Consider the following 21,594-nt stretch of genomic DNA (forward strand, 5'->3'; position numbering starts at 1 on the left):
AGGAGAAAGGGCAGATGTGGGTGAGGATTCTCTTGAAGGCTTGTCATTTTTCTTCGATTTGGGCTTTAAGATTTTGGGTTTTGCTTCAGATTTGGTTGATGATTTATCTTTAGAGGGTATTTGACAGGCTTTAGTCATAGTGATCAGATGAGAGACTTGAAGAAGAGAAAGAAATGGTTAGTTCTTGATAATTGCTTTCGATTCTTGCTTAGGGTTTGATAGGGGTGTTCGTCGGTCGGTACGGCACAGTATTTAGATATTTCGGTTCGGTATTTTTGGTATTCGGTTTCTTAAAATGTTATACCAATACCGTACCTAATTAAATTTGGTAAGGTTTATTTTTTCTTCTTTCGGTTTCAGTTTCGGTTTATTCCGTTCGGTAACTTCGGTTTATTCGGTTTGAATACTAACTAGTGCATAGAGTCATAGACTGTAATATTTTTAATTAAAGTACTCAAAAATATAAAACTAAAAACGTTTGTTGATAAAATTTTTATCCAAAACCCGTAAATATCAACCTAGAGAGAGAAAACTCTACATAAAAGAATAAATTTGATCATTAGAAATGTCTTGTTAATTGCTTAGACTTAATTGGTGAACTTATAGAATAAAGAAAAGTAAAATTTTAGATTTTTTATATGTATATTATAATTAAGAATATGTGTGTTATGTAATATAATATATATTTCGGTACGGTATCGGTATTTCGGTATTTTATTTTAAAATACCAAATATCATCATAAATACCAATTATTTTTTAAAACATAAACCGAATACCAAAATATCAAATACCAAATAACAAAATTTTTGGTTTCGGTACGGTAGTTCGGTATTTATCAAATTATGCACAGCCCTAGGGTTTGAGATAAACAGTGAGGTTAGAGAAGCTGATCATAAGAGCCATTTAAAGGTGTTACTCCTAATTTCACTGGAAGAGAGAAGGTGATCGAAAATGAGTTCTAACGGGACTCTAATAACGATTACTTTGACTGTAAGGTTTTCAGAAGTAATTGATCTCTAATTGCACAAGGATTCCCCTTACTCTTTGACTAGAAGACGATTAGAAGTGATGCCAATGGAATTAAAAGTCTAAGTATAGCAGTAATGTTAGAATATAAAGTCCTAGTGACTTAAGACAATATGGCACATACTTGAGTCAAAGAATCAACTCCTTATTTGTTTTTGCAATAAAGCTTCAGCACTTCATATTAGTATCATGCAACACAGTTAGCAACCACATTTTCTAAGCAAGTGAGTGAGCTTAATACAAGCACAAAGCTGAATCAAACACATTGTACTTAATTATCTACATCTTATTATGCTTTTTCTAACCAATCACCGAAAGTCAACTTAGTAGGAGGAGTTCATTAGACCTAGTTCTAGTCTATTCCTTTCAAAGTAATCCCTACTCACAGCTTTAGTAAAAATATCAGCAACTTGATCTTCAGTTTTATAGAAGTTAATTGAGATATTCCCCTTTTTCAACATTGTCTCTGAGAAAGTGATGTCTAATGTCAATATTCTTGGTTCTCTTGTGCTGATATGGATTTTTAGCAATGTTTATGGCATTGGTGTTACCACAGAAAATGGGAACACAATCAACAAATATACCATAGTCCCTTAGTTGTTGTCTTATCCATAGTAACTGAGCACAGCAGGATGCTACTGCCACATATTCAGCCTCAGTTGTAGATAAGGACACTGAGTTTTGCTTCTTGGTTCCCCAAGACACCAGACAAGAACCTAGAAAATGAGCTATTCCTGAAGTGCTTTTCCTGTCAATATGAAAACTTGCATAGTAAGCATCATCATAACCAACTAGATCAAAGTTGTACCATCTGGGATACCATAGACAGAGGTCAGGGATCCCCTTGAGATATCTTAGTATTCTTTTGACAACCTTCAGGTGAGATTCCTTGGGATTTTCCTGAAATCTTGTACATAATCCCACACTAAATACTATGTCAGGCCTGCTTGATGTGAGGTACAACAGTGACCCAATGATTCCTCTATATAGCTTATGTTCCACACTTTTCCCTTCTTCATCAAGGTCAAGCTTTGTTGCAATGGCAATGAGAGTATCAATAGACTTAGATGAGTCCATATTGAATTTCCTCAATAACTCTTTGATATATTTCTGCTGGTGTATCATAGTTCTAGTAGGTATTTGCTTAATTTGCAGACCCAGAAAGAAGTTCAATTCACCCATCATGCTCATTTCGAACTCATTTCCCATCATCTCAGCAAATTCCTTGTACATTGCTTCATTAGTGGCCCCGAAGATAATATCATCCACATACACTTGCACAATTAGAATATTCTTCCCTTTTCTCCTCAAAAATACAGTGTTGTCCACCTTTGCTCTTACAAAGTTGTTGGTAATTTTGAGAGCCTTTCATACCAAGATCTAGGATCATGTTTCAGACCATAAAGAGCTTTATCCAGTTTGAACAGATAGTTAGAAAATTCTTCTTTTTCAAATCCAGGAGGTTGTTTGATAAACACTTCCTCCTTCAGGTACCAATTCAAAAAGACACTCTTTATATCCATCTGGTATAAAGTGAATTCCATATGGGCAGCAAAGGCTATCACTGCCTCCATTCTAGTTACAGGTGCAAATGTCTCATCATAGTCAATGCCATCCTCTTGATTGTATCCCTGAACCACCAGTCTGGCTTTATTCCTTGTGATATTTCCTTGTTCATCCAATTTGTTTCAAACACCCATCAGGTACCTATGACAGCTTTGTTCTTAGGTTTCTATACCAGGTGTCAGTCCTTGCTTCTCTTGAACTGATTTAGCTCATCTCCCATGGATATGATCCAGTCTGGATCTTTTAGAGCTTCTTTGATGGTCTTAGGTTTAATATATTAGAGGAATAATATAAGTGCACATAGATTTCTTAGAGAAGACATGGTTTGCACCCCTGTATTTGGATCAAAGATGATATTCTCAGAAGGGTGTGAGCTTTGATGCTTCCATGGTCTGATCTATATACCCATAGAAGATTCTCCTAAGGAGTGATCCAGAGGAGCAGGTTCAGTAGGTGTGGCTTCATTTGTCTGGTCATCAGTTAGAGTAGTTTGTTATTCTTCTTGTTCCTCATGATCACTGTCAATTTCCTTGTGGTTTTCAGATTTGTCTTCATCAGATTCCTTTGTATCTCCATCACCAGTAAATCATATGTCATAATCTTTATCCTGCAGACCTTTCTCAGTCAAATTGTTAGATTCAGCGAAAATAACATAAATGTTTTCTTCCACACACATAGTTCTTTTACTAAAAACCTTATAGGCCTTACTATGTGGAGAGTAACCCAAGAAAAGTCCATCGTCACTTCTATCATCAAACTTACCTAGAGCTTCTTTCCCATTATTATGCACAAAACATTTGCACCCAAAGGCTCTCAGGTAAGTGATGTTGGGTTTTCTTCTTCCAAGTAACTCATAGGGAGTTTTCTCAAGAATGGGTCTGATCATGCATCTATTTAGCAGATAGCAAGCAGTATTGATTGCCTCAGCCCGGAAATTCTTAGGCAATCCACTGGCAATCAACATGGTCATCCCCATGTCTTCTAAGGATATATTATTTCTTTCAACAACTCCATTTTGTTGTGGAGTTCTAGGTGCAGAGAAATTATGGTCAATGCCATGTGAGCCGCAGAACTCAAGGAATTTTGAATTTTCAAATTCAGTTCCATCGTCAGTTCTTATACTTAAAACATTACAACCTATCTTTTGTTGAATCATCCTGACAAATACACATAAAACATCAAAGGTTTCATCTTTGGATCCCAAAAATAAAGTTCAGGTATACCTGGAGAAGTCATCAACAATCACAAACACATACCTCTTACCTCCCCTACTCCTTATTCCCATTGGTCCACATAGATCTATGTGAATGAGTTCGAAAGGTTTAGAAGTACTTACAAACTTTTTAGATTTAAAGGATGACATAACATGCTTCTCTCTAACACATGCATTACATACCTTGTCAGAGGTGAACTCAACTTTAGGTAGCCCAAGGACCAAGTCATTTGCTGCCAACTTGTTGAGTTGAGAGAGACTGGCATGTCCCAGTCTTCTATGCCATATCAGTGAATCATCTTCCACTACACTCAAGTATGTGTGCTCACTCTGGAGAAGTGACATAATCGATATCTTGTAGACATTGCTATGTCGCTTTCCCTTTAGCACAATTTCATTAGTATTAAGCTTAGTGACAGTGCAAATTTTGGAATTGAATTTTACCTCATTTCCTTTGTCGCGCATTTGAGAGATGCTAAGAAGATTGTGTTTAAGACCTACCACATAATACACATATTCTATCGCATGAGAGAGTGACTTGCCAACCTTGCCAATACCTATTATCTAACCCTTTTTCCCCATTTCCAAATGACACACTCCCTCCTTAGAAGGCTGCCAGTGAGAGAAAGTTTTTCTTTTCTCTAGTCATATGTATTGAGCATCCACTGTCTAGATACCAATCGTGATTATTTCCTTTCACCTTAGCCTTCACCAAAATTCACAAGTTAATTTTGGGAATCCAAACTATCTTGGGTCCCTTTTTGTTTGAAAAAGGATGAAGCAGATCCCTTCTTTCCTAGAAGGGGAGAGGATTAGAAGCTATTTTCTTGTTAACCTTAATCCATTTAGTATGGACATTAGGATTAACCTTTGGCTCCTCTTCCTTCTTCACATTTTTAGAATTACCAAAGGTGTTTCTATATTGAGCATGAATTAAAGCAGGACAAGTGTCTCTAAAGTGTCCTACTCTTTCACAATGAGTGCACATGTTATTATCAGAAATTCCTATATACTTTGGGTCAAACTTAGGGATAAGTTTTCTGTAGCCAATTCTAGATTTGTTAGAGCTACAATTTTTATTCTGCCAATTCAAGGCATCAGAAGATCTATGCCATTTGCTTAGTCAAGAGTGTTCATAATTAGCCCTTTCTAGATTTTTCATGCATGACTTTATTTCTACATTCAGCATGATAAAGATTATCATTAGCAATTTTTAGTTCATTTTCAAGCTTATTCTGCAGATCACTTATTTTTCCTTTGTCATGTGTATTAGGAGACTTCTCATTCTCAGAAGTAAGTTCAAGAACCTGATTCTTAAGGTCTTTGATTTTTTTCTCTAAACTAGCTTTGTTAGATTCAAGCTCTTTGGTGTCAAGTTTGACACAAGAAAGGTTGATGATTAGCTGATCATCTCCATTACCCTTTTTATCAATTTCATTCATTAAGGTCACAATTATGACCATCAGCTGCTTTTTGGATATAGCATGAATATTTTCTTTCAAGTCAGCTATACTTACCTAGTTTTCCTCATCTTCATTTTTTGAATCACTCATGGCCATCATTCCTATCACTTTTTCCTCTGTTTTTGATTCTTCATTCGCCATCAGAGCCACTTTGATGTTTTTATTTCCAAAGTCTGTTTCCAAGATCCTCCATATATCATGAGCAGAGATGCTAAAGGACACTCTGAAGAGGGTATTTCTAGACAGACCTCTGTAGAGCAAGTCCTTTGCTTTAGCATTTTTCTGAACTAGTTGACGATCTTCATCATCGTATTCCTCTTCTCTTTTGCTGTACCTGTTACCTTCGCCATCTAATTTGGTTGAGAGAATTGGTCCATAACTGACAATTACCCAGAAGTCAAAGTCAGTAGCCTGAAGAAATGTTTTCATATGTAGCTTACACTCATCATAGTGGTGTTCATCAAACAAATGAGGTCTTTCAATGTGCATCCCAAGCTGTATTAGGGATTCTGTCTTCACAGTTTGGTGTTCATAAATCACAGCATAAAGACTTATAGACTCATCCTCTTTTTCTTCCTCTTGATCACTCCCACTATCCTCGTATGCTGCCAGGAATGCCTGCTTCATGACTTCGGTAGATCCTTTGCCTAGGATTTTTCCTTTGTTGGAACCTTTTTCTCCCATCTTCTCCCGTTTCTCCTTTTTAGCTCGTTCTTTCCTCCACTCGATTTCCCACATTGGGCAGTCCTTTACCATGTGATCTAGCTTGCCACACTTATAGTACCCATCATAGTTAGCTTTGTCGATCTGCTTGTGCTTACTACTGGTCTCTCTCTTGGATGCACTTTTGGAATTCTTCATGAACCTCTTGAACCTGGCAAACATTGCTAGATCAGGATCATCATAGTCAGATTCATCATCCTCATCTGCTTTAAGAACCAAGGCCTTATCTTTCTTTGGTTCTTCTTTGCACAGTTCTATCTTTCTCATTTCATGAGTTTTTAAGTTTTCACCCAACTCATCAAGTGAGATTTTATCCAATTTCTTGGCTTCCTGGATTGCAGTCACTTTTGATTCCTATGAAGCTGGAAGGATTCTTAGAACTTTACTAACCAACTCTTCTTAGGTAAATACTTTTTCAAGTGATTTCAGTTCATTGGTTATTATAGTGAACCTAGTCATCATATTCTGGATGGGCTCAAACTCCTTCATGGAGAAAAGCTCATAGTTTCTCATGAGTAATTAAATCCTTGATCTATTTACTTGATTTGTTCCTTCATGAGCAGTTTGGAGTGCATCCCATATATATTTCACATTAGAGCACACAAAAAATCTATTGTACTCATCAGGACTAAGTCCACAGATAAGGATTTTCTTAGCCTCTGCATTCTTCTCCATCATTCTGACATCTCCTGCCACAAATTTGAAAGGGGTCCTTAGGAACTGTTTCGCTTTGTGCATTTTGTTTAGTAGGAATCAAAGGACCTTGGTTAACTATGGTCTATAGTTCATAGTCTTCAGTTGTCGAGAATTCTTTCATTCTTGCTTTCCACCAACTGTAATATTTTCCATTGAAAAAGGGTGATCTGATAGTTGATTGGCATTCATTAATTCCAGGTGGAGCACTCATATTTCTTCCAATATCTCTCTAGGTATTAGCCGTGTAAATGAGAGAATCGGCTCTGATACCAATTATTAGTTTGAGTGCCCGTTGTAAATGCCTAATTTTGGCTCCCTTTTTTTTATGTTTATTATGTGTGTATGTGTAGGTTTAAGGTTTGATTCTATTTTAATTAAGAAGGGAATAAAAGGTTGGGCTAAATTGTATTTTTAAGTGAAATAAACCAAAAAATCGGACCAAATCAGCAGCCTAAAGGCACTAACCTGGTCCCGATGAGGCCAGCTAGGGAAATGAGCTAAACGGCATAGTTTTATGGTGAAACTACGTCATTTTGCTTAATAAATTAGAGATCCAATCTCAACCATCCAATCTCTCTTGATTTAATGGTCCAAAATCATCCCACGCCCTAGGTATTTAAAGCCTAAAAGGCCAAAAATTGCCCCAATTTTCCCCCTTATCTCTTTCTTCTTCTTCTCTCTTCTCACTCTCTCCTCTCTTCATCAAGACCTAGCCGCCGCCGCCCATATCCATCGGTAATCCATCTCTAATCTACCCCAAATTCACACCAAAACATGCTCTCACTCCCTTCTTTGCAAATCCATTAACCAAATCCTCCAAATCACGACCAATCCTCATGAATCTTCATAAATCCGAGAAAACCCTAGTTGTCGCCGCCTCAAAATTTCTCGAGTTTTAGCCGCCCAACACGATAACATATATATAAATGGATATATCTCAAAGAAATCTATCCATTCCTACCAATTTCACCCCTAAAAGAACCACCACCGCCGGCCAGTCGCCCTCACTGTTGCGACCACCACTGTCGCCGCCGCTGCTTCTCCGTCTTTTATTTTTTGACCCAAAGGCACTTGTTTCCTTTTGGCAAGATGCCAGAATCTATTGGTTTAGCGTCTGCCAAAGAGAAATATGTGCCTCGGGTCGGACAGCCACCACTTGGCATCCTCGGCATCGTCTCATTACTCGATTTGACGTCGGATGTCCCGGAGTTTGGTATAAGCTCGCACCCTAATCTTTTTCCCCTTTTCGTAATTTTTATATTTTTTTCCCACCCGAGTGTAAGTTTTAGTTTTATTTTTTATTTTTAATTAACTGTTAAGTCGTGATCATTAGTTCAAGTTTACTTTCATTAGCATTCTTCAATGTTAGTCGTTGCTTAATATTTTCGAATTAGGTACTTAGTCATTTGTTTAGTTTTCTATTAATCGTTGTTCGACAGTTTATCAATGTTTATTTAAGTGTATTTTAGGCAGCGTTTCCTAATTTCAATCGTCTACTTTAATTCTCATAAATCGATTGGATTTAGTTTAATTTGTGTGAATACCTAGTTTTAGTTCCATTTGAAGTCTTGTTTTTATTTTGCCAATTCTTAGTTGTTTGAGTTTGATTTGGTTCAAAATCAATAGGGTGGTATTGATGTTGTTAAAGTTTGAAGTTTAGATGGGTTTGATCATGACTTAGGGTACTAGTGACTTACTTTTCTACTAGTAGGGTGTCTGAAATGATATTTTTTCTCCTTGCTTGTGACATAGTAGATTTTCAGGTTGTCCTTTTACCTTTTGGATAGCCTTTGAACAGTGTTTAGCACACAGAGTCAGTCCTTTTGGACAGACTTTTGGTGAACCAAAATATGTCCAAAAGTGATTTTCTTGGTCTATTTAAGGGGTGCTATTTTCCTCACTTTAGACACACTCTATCTTATACTTACACACATTTTTAGAGTTGCTCGAATGCACAAAAATTTGAGAGAAAACAATCAACAGTTGAATATCTATAGTAAGCTGAATTTCAGAACTTTGTGAACTACTATTTGAGTGTAAAATCTTTCACAAAAATAAAAAGATCTTTTGGGTAGTGTGTGGAGCCATTAGCTTTTGTTTCACGTGTCTTTGCTGGGCATTTTCTGGGCCATTTCTCTGGAATTTACTGCTGTTATTGCTGTCTTTTGTAGTTGCGTCTGTGTGCTTATTTAGTCCATAGTTTGACATTGCTGCTAGTAGTAGGAGTTACTGCAACTAGGTAATCTTCAAAACTATGTATCTACACCTCTTTGAATGAAAGAGCTTTGAGTACTACTTGCAACCTCTCTTGATTATTTCTGGCTATAAGATTCTTCTATACTAATGTATGGAGTTATTTTCTTTTATTTCTATTGTCTCAAATTGTCTGGAAACGATATCTTTGAAGTTATGAATCATTTTTCATGAGTTAGTTAATGTTAGTCTATTCTCTTGTCATGTTAAAAAGGAGAATTTTGTATGTATATTTTCTTAAAACACGTAGTAGTGCATGCTTAAATGAAAAAGTTTAAAGTTTTGAGTTTAAAGGTCCAATTGTGTTTGATGTTAACAGAATCATGTCAAAGAAGGTGCAATTTATTTTGGTGACATATTTTAATGGTATTAAAACCTTATTTCAATAGAATGAGCCAGTGGTCCTTGTCGAAATTCATAAGCCAAAGTAACGTTTCTCTTTTTCTTTTGCTCAATTTTATGCCTTTAATTTTCCTTTATCTCTTGCTTGCGTATTGTTACTTTATTGTTTCAGTTTCCTTTTAATGTAGTTAATAGCATTGGCCCTTGAGGTCATAAATTCTAGATTCAAGAGTCAATTTTAAAAGATCTTTTGGGTATATATATAAGTATATTAATAATTTTATTTTGCTGGTCAGGCCCCAAAATAATAAGCAGCTGGCCCATTTCATAAATAATTGGGGTACATTTTGCATTTTTCTTAAATAAAAACGGGCCCAGTGGCCCCATTGCCATGAAACTCAAGTTGGCCCATTTTCTCAAATAAAACAAGCTGGCCCATATTTAAATAATAGTTGGCCAGTCTTTTACATTCTAATAATACGATTTTTTTTTAAATAGCTTAATCACCTTATTAACTAATTAAACGCAAGGCAATTTTAGGACGCTACAAATATAGACCATGTGTTCACATACGATTCTTGGTCATCTTTAATTAATAAAAATAGTTATGTGTGCATTCCCGCTCCTTGACTCTCTAACTAATAAATCGTGTTTAGCCATGTGTTCATACCCGCTCCTTGGTTAAACACACATGATAAAAAGACCTTATGTGCTTATACGCTCCTAGGCCAAAATTAATAAAATTCGACTAATTTTTAAGCGACAATAGACAATAATAATTCAAGGCAAATAAAACACCCTTTATCCAAAAATTAATTCAAGTCAATCTTAGTCAATAAAAACGACCGTGCTAAAACCACGGAACTCGTGGAATGCCTTACACCTTCTCCCCGGTCAACAGAATTCCTTACCAGGACTTTATTTTCGCAGACCAATAATAAATAGAGTCAACTTTCCTTTGACTAGGGATTCAAATAAAAAAGGTGACTTGGAATACCCAAAAATCAATTCTAAGTGGCTATAAATAAAATAATCTCTACTCAAATTTGTCACTTCAAATGGAAAAACTCTTTAACTCACAACAATCAACATAATATATATTATTTTGCGGGTAGAAAAGGGATGTGACACCCGTATGGATTACTAAGGAACTTAATTCTTAACCGTGTTAATTAAGTGTAAAGTAAATAAGCAATACAATGAATACATTGATTTTTACGTGAAAATCATCCTGCTCAAAAGGTGCAAAAATCACGACCTACTACGTAGGATTTTCAACTCCAACTCCACTAGAACAATGAGCCAAAATGTATCAATTACAAGATTGTAATTCTATACTCTCTAGTACTCCTACTAGTCCTATTTGATTCACAAGTTACTCTAACTTGTAAAGCAAAATATCCACTCCAACTCATTAACTGTTTATGACGTTTGATTACACCTCAATTTCCTAAAACACATTCAGTAGACTGACGTGGAAGAATACAAAGCAAGTACTCAACACAATTAAAAATAATTTATAACACTTTAGTTAATGTGTAAAAGGATAGTTCAGAAGTCCAAATTCAATCTTATTTAAACACGACTTGAGATCTTGTAGGAGTCATATTCATAGTCAGCTTCCTCTTTGATATGACTCCTATTGTTCCAAAGATTCCACAAGCTTTGGAACTTTTGTCTTTGACTGACTTATCCATATCTTCTTGAGCAACGACACTTATCACTTATAACATCCGTCTTCCACCAAACTATGTGTAACTTTGAGATAAAGTTACTGTCTTGTTCATACGTACAAGTATCAACCACGAGGAGTTGATCCTTTAACCTGAGGAGCTGGTTCTTCACAATGGTTAAGCAGCTACATTGGGGTACTGGTTCTTTGAGCAGATAGTCACACTTTGTTAATCATCAAAACTTCAATACTCAACAAAGAGTTTATCTACCTAGCTAATATACTAAATCTGTCAATACGTACCAAAAATAAATTCTACTTACTAATTTATAATCCAATTCAAGACTTTGTTGAGTAGTAAAAAGAATTATTTAGTTGTTTCTTAAATATCACACTTTTCGGGATGTGGATGTCTACATCACACCCCTAAAAGTGCGGCCCTTCTCGAATCCCACGAAAACGCGGAATACCTTGTGCAGTGTACTGCCTTTTTTCCTTAAATATCTGTAAGGTTAACATTAAATTTGGTTGGAGCAAAGGTTGGAGGAGTAGAGGTATCACTTTCACTTCCCTTCCAATCATATACGAACAAATAAATAAACCTACCTACCGTATTTCCTCTCCTATACCCTCTCACTTCCTAACTCCAAAAAGACATAGTACTAGTTCTACTTTATGTTAATAATATCTCTATTTGTTGTTATTTAAATCACTTGTTCTCTTTAGTATGTCGAGATCAATTAATGAATAATCCTTTAATGCTATCAATAAATATCCGGTTTAAAGTTTTCTATCCTTATTTTAAATTCTATCCTACTTTAGAAGAGTGATCCCGCCTAATGTAATCAACGTTTCATCTTCATTTCATTTTCTTTACCCTCTCCTCTCCTTATTGCTCAAAATGAACATAGTGTAAGTTGCACTTCAATTTTCGTCCTAGAAATTAGAATAATAATCAGGTTTAAGCATCGTCAGTCCCTATCCTTTCAATTGTAACATCAAATCACTTATTTTAATTTTAAGCCAGTAAGTTGATGGACCAAAATTAATTGGTAGGATGCTTATGGATTGTCATTGTCTTTACTTACTCGTGTTGCTTCCTCCGCCAACTACATGAAAGTAATCTTTGAACTTACTCTTAGATATTGTTTTCAAGTTTTAGGTTTCAGATTGTTGGATCTCTCTCCGTGGGGTAATACTACTTCCTAATGTAAAATATAGTTTGGGATTTTTCTATAATTCTACTGGACGTGCTCGCTAGACATTTTAAAATGTGTCCCAAATGCATGACAGTTTTAAGGGTGAGATAAAGGGAAAAATATCGGAAACATAGAAATTTAAAGATATAAACTATGAAACTTTGTTTACATTGTTTAGGTGCGATGTTCAAATCATATTTACAGCATAAAGTTAGATAAGTACTCCTATAACTTTCTGTCAAAGGAAAAGAAAATGTCCTGTGTAACCTAGTACTTTCTTTGCGCAGATATTATCTTTTTGTTATTAGTGATCTGTTTTTAGAAAGAATAACATATTATTATATTAGAAAATAATTTAACTTTAATTTTCTGGAAAACTTTTGTAATCACAAATATTATAACATATTTAAGATAATAATTTTTTTTTTTCTTAAGCTACGTTCAAAGTTAAATACCGCACTAAAGTGTAAAATGGGGTGCTTTAGGAGAAGCTTCTTCGTGCATCAATTTTTAGAGAAGCATTCACAAATCACAACCAAAACTTCAATGATTAAATTAAGGTCTAAAAATAAATAAATCCTCCTCACGTTACCTTTTTAGTGAAACTTATTTTTTCATGAGAAGGTAAAGACACGTCAACTTTTTTGCTGTGTTTTTCATTTTTAAACTTATTATATAATGCCGTAAAATAAACTTTCGATCGTTAAATTGTTCATGGTGTCTTTTACAAGGTTGTTAACAGTTGATCATCTGATTCCATTTCCAAATCTAGGTTGGAAACAATTAAATCTCGTTTGGTCTTATTTTCCTTTATCTTTGTTCAGAAAATTTGAGAAGCTATTTATTTTGTTAATTCGACAAATTTACTAGTTATTTGGGATTTCAGTAAAAGAGAGACGGAAAAAAGTTTAAAAAAAAAAAAAAAAGGGATACAGGAGGCGGTACTTATATGGGGAAATAATATTTATTTTAAATTTCAAAAAAAAAACAGAGGAGGGTAGATTGCATATTTCTATGCAACCTACCTTAGGTAAAAACAAAATTAAAAAAATTAAAAATAAAAATCAACTTTTAAGGAGGGTGGGATGGGTGGGGGGTGGGGGGGGGGGTGGCAATGCTCCAGACCTGCTACCAGTCGGCCAAGAGCAAACTAAACATAAGGCATTTTTTGGATTAAGAAATAGAGATATGTATTCTTTTTAGTGCCAAACAACAAGCAGTTAAATTAATATTCAGGGACGGAATCATTATTTTCATTAAGGAGAGTCAAAATATAAAGAAATAAACTCATCAACAAGTCAAAGGGTGTCATTATATAGTATATATAAATATTTTTTAAAAAAATATCTAGCTATACCGTGTAATTTTCGGCGAAAAGGTGTCGGTTGACACCCCTTTGGTGTATGTGGCTCCGCCACCGCTAATATTGGTTGTGAGTTGTGACTATAAACTAATTAAGTAAAGATAAATGGTCGCCCTTGGCAACTTCCTTTCTTGATCCCTGTTTCAAGAGTAATATGAGACTTTTTTTCTTATATGTGGAGGGGGAACTTGGATAAAATTAAAACAAAACTTTTTGCCCAAAAATACTTGTTTAAGGACAGAAATTACTCACCATAATATTGCTTCAAAGAGGGATGCCAGCTCTCATGTTATTCAATATTCCGCCCAAAAAATCTGAGATTTTTTTTTTTTTTAAGAATTTTCCATTTTTGCCCTTGTGTTACAATTTTTGGGCAAATCCCTTATTTGGTTTGCTCTGATTTATAATGTTTTAAATTTGGTTTAGAGATTTGAATACCATATGCAAGTTTTCGCATTTTCGTAGCTAGAATTTCACACATAAGATGAGTGATGTAGTATCTTTTGCTCAAATTATTATCCAAAATGTTACAAACAATTTGATTTTTTTTCTTAAAATGTAGAATAAGTTATAATCTAATTATTTAAAAATTCAATCTACACCATACTCACTAGATATAATGCACAAACAAATGTACCATCCACCTAACAAGTAACAACGTAACTAACAGTGAGAATTTGTTTTTTGAAAAGTCGTGTCTTAATTATTCATTTCCACATCTACTACATTAATTAGAGAGGACTGAAAAAGAAGTACGAATTGTTGAGGTTTTAATTTTTTAAGACGAAATAGTCTTAAAATGAGGGTGAATGGGAAATGGAGGGAAAATGAAATTTTTGAGTAAAATTTTAAGTTTCCCCCTCTTGACAATGAGACATTGTCCCATATTGGAAGAGGAAGAGATTTTTGGTAGGTATATATATAATTGCTCTTCTTGTAGCTCTTAAAGAGTTAAGAAGAAAGCAAGTCTCGCGCCGTCGTCGTCGCTCGCTCGGCTTCGGTTTCGGTCAATTGATTGATTAATTTTTTGGACCAAATTTATTTATTAATAGTAAATATTAACGTAAGACAGCCGCCTAATGCTCTTCCCACCATGAATGTGCTTGCTCCACAAACATGAATGTGCTTGCTCCACAAACATGAATGTGCTTGCTCCACAAACAAGCTAAATTAGCTTGCTCCACCATGGAGGGTGGACATTTGGTCTTCTTCAACACTGGCTGCTATATATAATCCATTACCTTGGGTACTATCATGGGAAGAAATAATCCATTACCTTGGGTACTAGGAGGGGATTAAATTCCTTAAGGAAACACTGTGAATTCAGTGGGCTCGAATTAATTACTGTTTCATTACGATAACTTATATTTTGCAGAATTATTATTTACAAATACAGCAATATTGGTGGGACTAACACGAATCTATACAATTTCTAAAAATTTCAGAAAATTAAAAAATTGAGAATGTTCATCGTGATGTTAACAAACTACTATGAAAGTAAGAGGATTCTGTCTTTGGTAAGGGCCAAAACGTCATTTCATCAGGATACTTTTATTCTTCTTTTCTGCACAGGTACTAAATAATTAATGAAGTTATACTAAATTTTAAAAAAAGTTCAATTATTTTCTTAAATATCATTTGGAAGTCAAATTAGGAGGGAGTAGTCATTATAAATATGCGTACCTATCTCAACTCTGTCACTGCTTTTCATTTACAACAATGAAACTTGACACCTTAGCTCTCATTAATACTCTCCTATGGCTAACACTCATTTCAACAAGTGAGTCAACTCAGCCACCTTTCTCGTGTGACTCATCTCTTCCTCTGACCAAATCCTTAAAGTTCTGCCAATCAGCTCTTCCCATCAGTGTACGTGCAAAGGACCTTGTCTCTCGACTAACACTCGATGAAAAGATTTCCCAACTCGTTAACTCAGCTCCGGCGATTCCAAGACTCGGTATTCCGGCTTACGAGTGGTGGTCGGAGTCTCTTCACGGCGTTGGAGCTGCCGGTAGAGGTATTTTCTTCAATGGGAGTATTGTTGGAGCCACCAGCTTTCCTCAAGTTATTCTCACTGCTGCTTCTTTTGATGAAAACCTTTGGTATCGCATTGGCCAGGTAAGAACCAATACAAACTCAGATGTTTAATTTTATATCCTAAAATATAATTGCAGGTAACTATCCATAATATAAAGATTAGTAACCTGAAACATAACGCATAAGCTAGTACACCCAGGTCCGTATCCAATTAATAGACATCTAAATCCATAACTTTCCTCTTAGAACCATGTGTATATATTAAAAATATATATAAATAATAAATTTTGAACTCAATAAATTGAAAAGAAGTGGTAGAATTACAAATATGAACCCATAAAATTCAAATCCTGAAAGAGTACACCAGATTAAAAAAACAGTGATGGTGTAAAAATGCCTTGTTATTATAGAGTACTTACAAGTTAGTAAATCTTATTATAGTAATTAAGTATCATTTTCATTTTCTTCATGTTACTTTTGGGTAGTTCACTTTTGTAGGCTGCTGTGTGTGTTTGTCGGCAGATCTGTAGGTTTTTATAGTGTCTCGAAATTCAATTATTGATTGATAAATCAAATGGTGATAGTGAAGTTTCGAATTTCATTCCAATTTTCTTGATTTCAGGTGATAGGAAGAGAGGCAAGGGGAGTGTATAATGCAGGAGAAGCAGTAGGGATGACATTTTGGGCACCAAATATAAACATATTTAGGGACCCAAGATGGGGAAGAGGGCAAGAAACACCGGGGGAGGACCCAAGTATGAGTGGTAAATATGCAATAAGGTATGTGAGAGGAGTACAAGGTGATAGTTTTGAAGGTGGAAAACTCAAGAAAGGTCATCTTCAAGCTTCTGCTTGCTGTAAACATTTCACTGCTTATGATTTGGATCAATGGAAAACCTTGGATCGCTTTAGTTTCAATGCCATTGTAAGTAATCTTTCAAATTAGCTTTGCTTCCCCACACTCTAATTATTATACTCAAGTTTTTACCCTCTTTTGCTTCTATGACCAATCAGTAATCAGTTACCAAACATTGGTACTATTTTCAAAGTTTGAAATACTTTCTTGTCTTGGTATGTTTTGTATTTTTCCAAGGATAGAAGCACTGGTCACGGGCTTTTCTTAATTAATGAATATGGGTTTTTGATCTTGGAGTTATATTGCTTGAAACTTGTCTGGAATTATTCTTAAATTACTGGTCTCATAGAGAAGAGCGTTCTAATATTTTGGTATTGTCGGTCAAACGGACTAGAAATTTTTCTGACCGACTATTATAAAGAATTAAAAAAAAAACTTTTTCCTTAGTAAACTTTATGAGATATAATTGCAGTTTTTTGGCTTTTCTTCTTTTCATTCTCCATTAATTCTTGCGTGCTTAGTGGGGTGGATTAGAGTCGTTGTTGGACCATTTGATGATATGAGAAAAAAGTACAATACTAACAACACTGCCCACTGTTGAGAAAAACTAACTATTCTTTGGCTTCTTTTTAGGATTCACACTTTTGCTGCTTAAATTAGATATTTGGTCCCCAAAGATTGAGAAATGAAGTATGTAAATCTTCAACTTTTGGGAAAAGAATGAAGCATGAGAATGAGGTTTTTTACACTTTGTACCTTTATTCTTTTTGTCACCTAGTTACTTTAAGATTTTAAGGAATCTACAATTTTTAAATGTAATCTTCTACTGGAATATTTAGATTTGTTTCACTTTTTTTTTTTGGTCATCCTGACCTCTCGTATTTTTGATAATTACTTAGGTTACCCCTCAAGATATGGCAGATACATTTCAGCCCCCTTTCCAAGATTGCATACAAAAAGCACAAGCTAGTGGAATAATGTGCTCTTACAACAGTGTTAATGGAATCCCAAGTTGTGCTAATTACAATCTTTTGACTAAAACAGCTCGTCAACAATGGGGTTTTCATGGGTAATTCTAATTTTTACTTACTTTTGTAATTTTACCTACTATTAGGAGTGGTTTCCATTTTTTAACTAGTTTAAATATGATAGGTACATCACATCCGACTGTGATGCAGTGCAAGTTATGCATGACAATCACAAGTATGCAAAAACACCAGAAGATGCAGCGGCATTTGCACTTAAAGCTGGTATGATTGTACCCTGGAAAACTTTTTTGCTTCTTATGTTGTAAACTTTCTTCATAGGATAGACATAAGAAATAAAATTGAAGCTCAATAGTCTCATTTACCTTTTTAATTATTTATTGAATAAACTGATTAAATTAGTCTTTGGTACAAATCGATATTACAAAAGAAAATTTGAAAACAATCCACGTGCTCCCTGGGCTATATTGGGCCTACTTTGGAATTTATTGGAGATGTGGACTAGCTGTATATTTGGGCCCAGAGTAATGTTCTTGTGGGCTGAAAGGAAGGCAAATAAAGTCTAAATTAATAGCAGAAGGAGACTTCTTTTCTTTGTTTATCCAATAATGAGTCCTACTGATTTCATCTTATCCTTATCAATGGAAGAGACAATATCCAAATCGAAAAACATTTCTACAAAATAATACTCTCTTGAATAATCTAAAAAATTATTTATAGGATAAAGAAATAGAAAAATAATAGAGAAGCATGTAGTATGGCATGAAGAGGCACTCGGCCCAAAATATTTATTAGAACAGGCCCAATGACTATTTACATCTGGTAGCCGCAAAAGTGTATAAAATTTATGTATAGCATATATATATATATATATATATATATATATATATATATATATATATATATATATATATATATATATATATATATATATATATATAAACTATACAAAAACATACATTTTTCGGCTATTATTCCAACTAAAAAGGCAATAATTATTTGTTATGCAATATGAATTAACTTAGTAAAAAATAATAAGAAGCTAATGTAATGGACTAACCATCTTGATGTGATGGGAATTGAAATTTCACAGGCATGGATGTAAACTGTGGGGATTACTTGAGGAAATACACAAAATCAGCAATTATGCAGAAAAAGGTTTCAGAAGCTCATGTAGACAGGGCTCTTCACAATCTTTTCTCTATTAGAATGAGATTAGGACTATTCAATGGGAACCCAACAAAACAGCTCTTTGGAAACATTAGTCCTAACCTGGTTTGTGCTCAACAACACCAAGAATTAGCGCTTGAAGCTGCAAGAAGTGGCATTGTCTTGCTCAAGAACACCGGCAAACTTCTTCCTCTTTCCAAGGCCAAAACCAATTCCCTTGCTGTCATTGGTCCTAATGCCAACAGCGCTTACGTTCTTCGTGGAAACTACGACGGTCCTCCTTGCAAATCTATCGAGATTCTCAAGGCGTTGTCAGGTTATGTGAAGGCAGTGCAATACCACCCGGGCTGCAATGCAGTGAACTGCACGTCTGCTGCCATTGATCAAGCTGTCAACGCTGCAAAGAATGTGGATTACGTCGTTTTGGTTATGGGGTTGGATCAAGGTCAAGAGAGGGAACAATTTGATCGCGATGACTTGGTGCTCCCAGGGCAGCAAGAAAAGCTCATTAATAGTGTAGCTAAAGCTGCAAAGAAACCTGTTATATTGGTGCTTCTCTCTGGAGGTCCAGTCGATGTTTCTTTCGCGAAAATCAACACCAAAATAGGAAGCATTTTGTGGGCTGGCTATCCTGGTGAAGCTGGAGGGCTTGCTTTAGCAGAAATTATATTTGGTGAACATAATCCTGGTAAGACTTGATCAGTGATCACTTCTTCTTTTCTTTCTCTATAATACATGCTTGATATTTTTTTTATTTTTTTTTGGTAACTTGCTTGATATTAATAACAGAGGCTTTTCTTATATGTCAATGTATAGGAGGTAAATTACCTATTACTTGGTATCCTCAAGAATTTGTCAAAATACCAATGACAGACATGAGGATGAGACCTAATCCAGCAACAGGCTACCCTGGTAGAACATATCGATTTTACAAGGGTCCCAAAGTTTTCGAGTTTGGATATGGTCTTAGTTACACAACCTATTCCTATGAGTTCAGCTATGGCACTCCTAAAACTGTCCAGTTAAATCAATTATCAACTGCAAAGACAGTTCAAGGTTTGGATTCAATCCGTTACACGTCTGTGGAAGAAATGGGAATAGACAACTGTGAGAAGGCAAAATTCTCAGCTCATGTTAGTGTCAAAAACTCAGGGGAAATGGATGGTAAGCACCCAGTACTACTTTTTGTGAAGCAGGATGACAAAGTTCAAAATGGAAGTCCTGTAAAACAGCTAGTTGGATTCCAGAGTGTGAGTTTAAAGGCAGGAGAAAATTCTGAAATTGTGTTTGAGATCAGTCCTTGTGAACATCTTAGCAGTGCCAATGAGGATGGATTAATGATGATAGAAGAAGGGTCTCGTTACCTTGTCGTTGGCGATGCTGAACACCCCATTAACATCATGATCTGAAACCAGATTTTTTTGGTTGCAAGAGTTGATTTTTTCTTATAACTGTCTTTTCTTCAGCTGAACAAATAAAAAGTTGAATTCAAGAATCCTCTCTAATAGGCCTGGAGGAGTGGACATGTTGCAGCAACAGCTAAAAATAGAGATATCAATTATTATCAAGATATATTTGAGCTATTAGAAGGGCAGCCTTGGCGTAACTGGTAAAATTATTGCCATGTGATCTGGAGGTCACGGGTTCGAGCCGGAAAATAGCCTCCTGCAGAAATGCAGGGGACCCTTGTGGTCCGGCCCTTTCCCAAACCATGCGCATAGCGGGAGCTTAGTGCATCGGGCTGCCCTTTATAAATTTGAGCTATTAATCCCTCTTTGATATACCGCAAGATATGTATTTTATTATCTACCTTTTTGAAGAATCAGAAAGTTTTAGAAAAATTCAAGTACCAACCACAAGGATTACCTGATTTTAGTTTTACACATTTACACAGCAGTTTCTTCTTGACTTGAAAATGACAATTTGGTATATTCTTAATAAATGTATGCCAACATGAAAAAAGCAATAATAGATAACAGAACAATCATACACAAATTTTGTTCAGAGGAACTACAGTTACAGCACTCACGTTGGTTGTGAAAGCAGCAATGACAACACTATGATTACTGGTGGCATGTATTAGGTGTTAATGTGTATGAAAAGGATTGAGTATCGACAAAATCCATGCCACTCTTCCCTTTAAAGTAATACTACATGATAAGTAAGGTAGTGTTGTGTTCTGCAAAAAGGATCAAGTTTAGAGTAGATTGTTTGAAGAGAAAAAGGTCAAATTTGCGCCCGTATAATCCGAAATTGAGCAACTTTGACCTCTATTACACTTTTGCTCTAATCTCACTCCCGTCCCGTCATGTCACGACCCAAAATCTCACCACAGGCGTTGTTATGGTACTTAGTCTTTAAGACTAGGTAAGTCGATTACAATTACATTCTGAGCCTTTTTTTGAAAAATATAATTTAATACAAGTATCGAAACCAAAAGCGGAAACAAATATAACAACCTCCCAAAACTAGTAATACTGAGTCACGAACTCTAATTTAATACATGCAATGATATCAAGGATCGAATATACAATACTGTTCGAATAAGAGTTGACAATACAATAAAATGGAAAGACTCCAAGTGATTGCGACGACCAAGTAGCCCTACCTTGAATCCTTGCGATCACACTCTAACTCTGTCCGAATATGATATCTCCAATGTCTGGCTCTGCACAAAAATATGCAGAAGTGTAGTATGAGTACACCATAGTCGGTACCCAATAAGTATCAAGACTAACCTCGGTGGAGCAGTGACGAGGTACAGTCAAGACACTCACTAATCATTTAACTTGTGCAATATAGTAATATACAAGAATAATAGAAAACAAATATCAATGACGGCAACAAAGATCAATCAGGGATATGAACAATAAGGCAACAAGAACACCATAAATATTGCTCAAACGAATAAGGAACACAAGTACAACCAATTAATCAAATCCTTCAAATATATGCCTTTCAAATGTAAGTACTTCAAATATAATTCTTTCACATATAATTTTTTCAAATAAAAATCTTTCGAATATAA

At 35.2% G+C, this 21,594-nt stretch overlaps 1 protein-coding gene across 1 annotated transcript; it reads left to right on the forward strand.

Annotated features, from left to right (window-relative positions):
- The first annotated feature begins 15,175 nt into the window (after nt 1–15,175).
- LOC107791565 (putative beta-D-xylosidase 7) lies at nt 15,176–20,419 on the forward strand. The gene is made up of 6 exons (XM_016613651.2): nt 15,176–15,635; nt 16,177–16,479; nt 17,310–17,479; nt 17,563–17,660; nt 18,490–19,254; nt 19,383–20,419. The coding sequence occupies exons 1-6, from the start codon at nt 15,237–15,239 to the stop codon at nt 19,973–19,975; spliced, it is 2,328 nt and encodes a 775-aa protein (XP_016469137.1). The 5' UTR covers nt 15,176–15,236; the 3' UTR covers nt 19,976–20,419.
- The last annotated feature ends 1,175 nt before the right edge of the window (nt 20,420–21,594 follow it).

This window comes from Nicotiana tabacum, chromosome 12 (genome assembly GCF_000715075.1).
Source record: "Nicotiana tabacum cultivar K326 chromosome 12, ASM71507v2, whole genome shotgun sequence".
NCBI lineage: Eukaryota > Viridiplantae > Streptophyta > Magnoliopsida > Solanales > Solanaceae > Nicotiana > Nicotiana tabacum.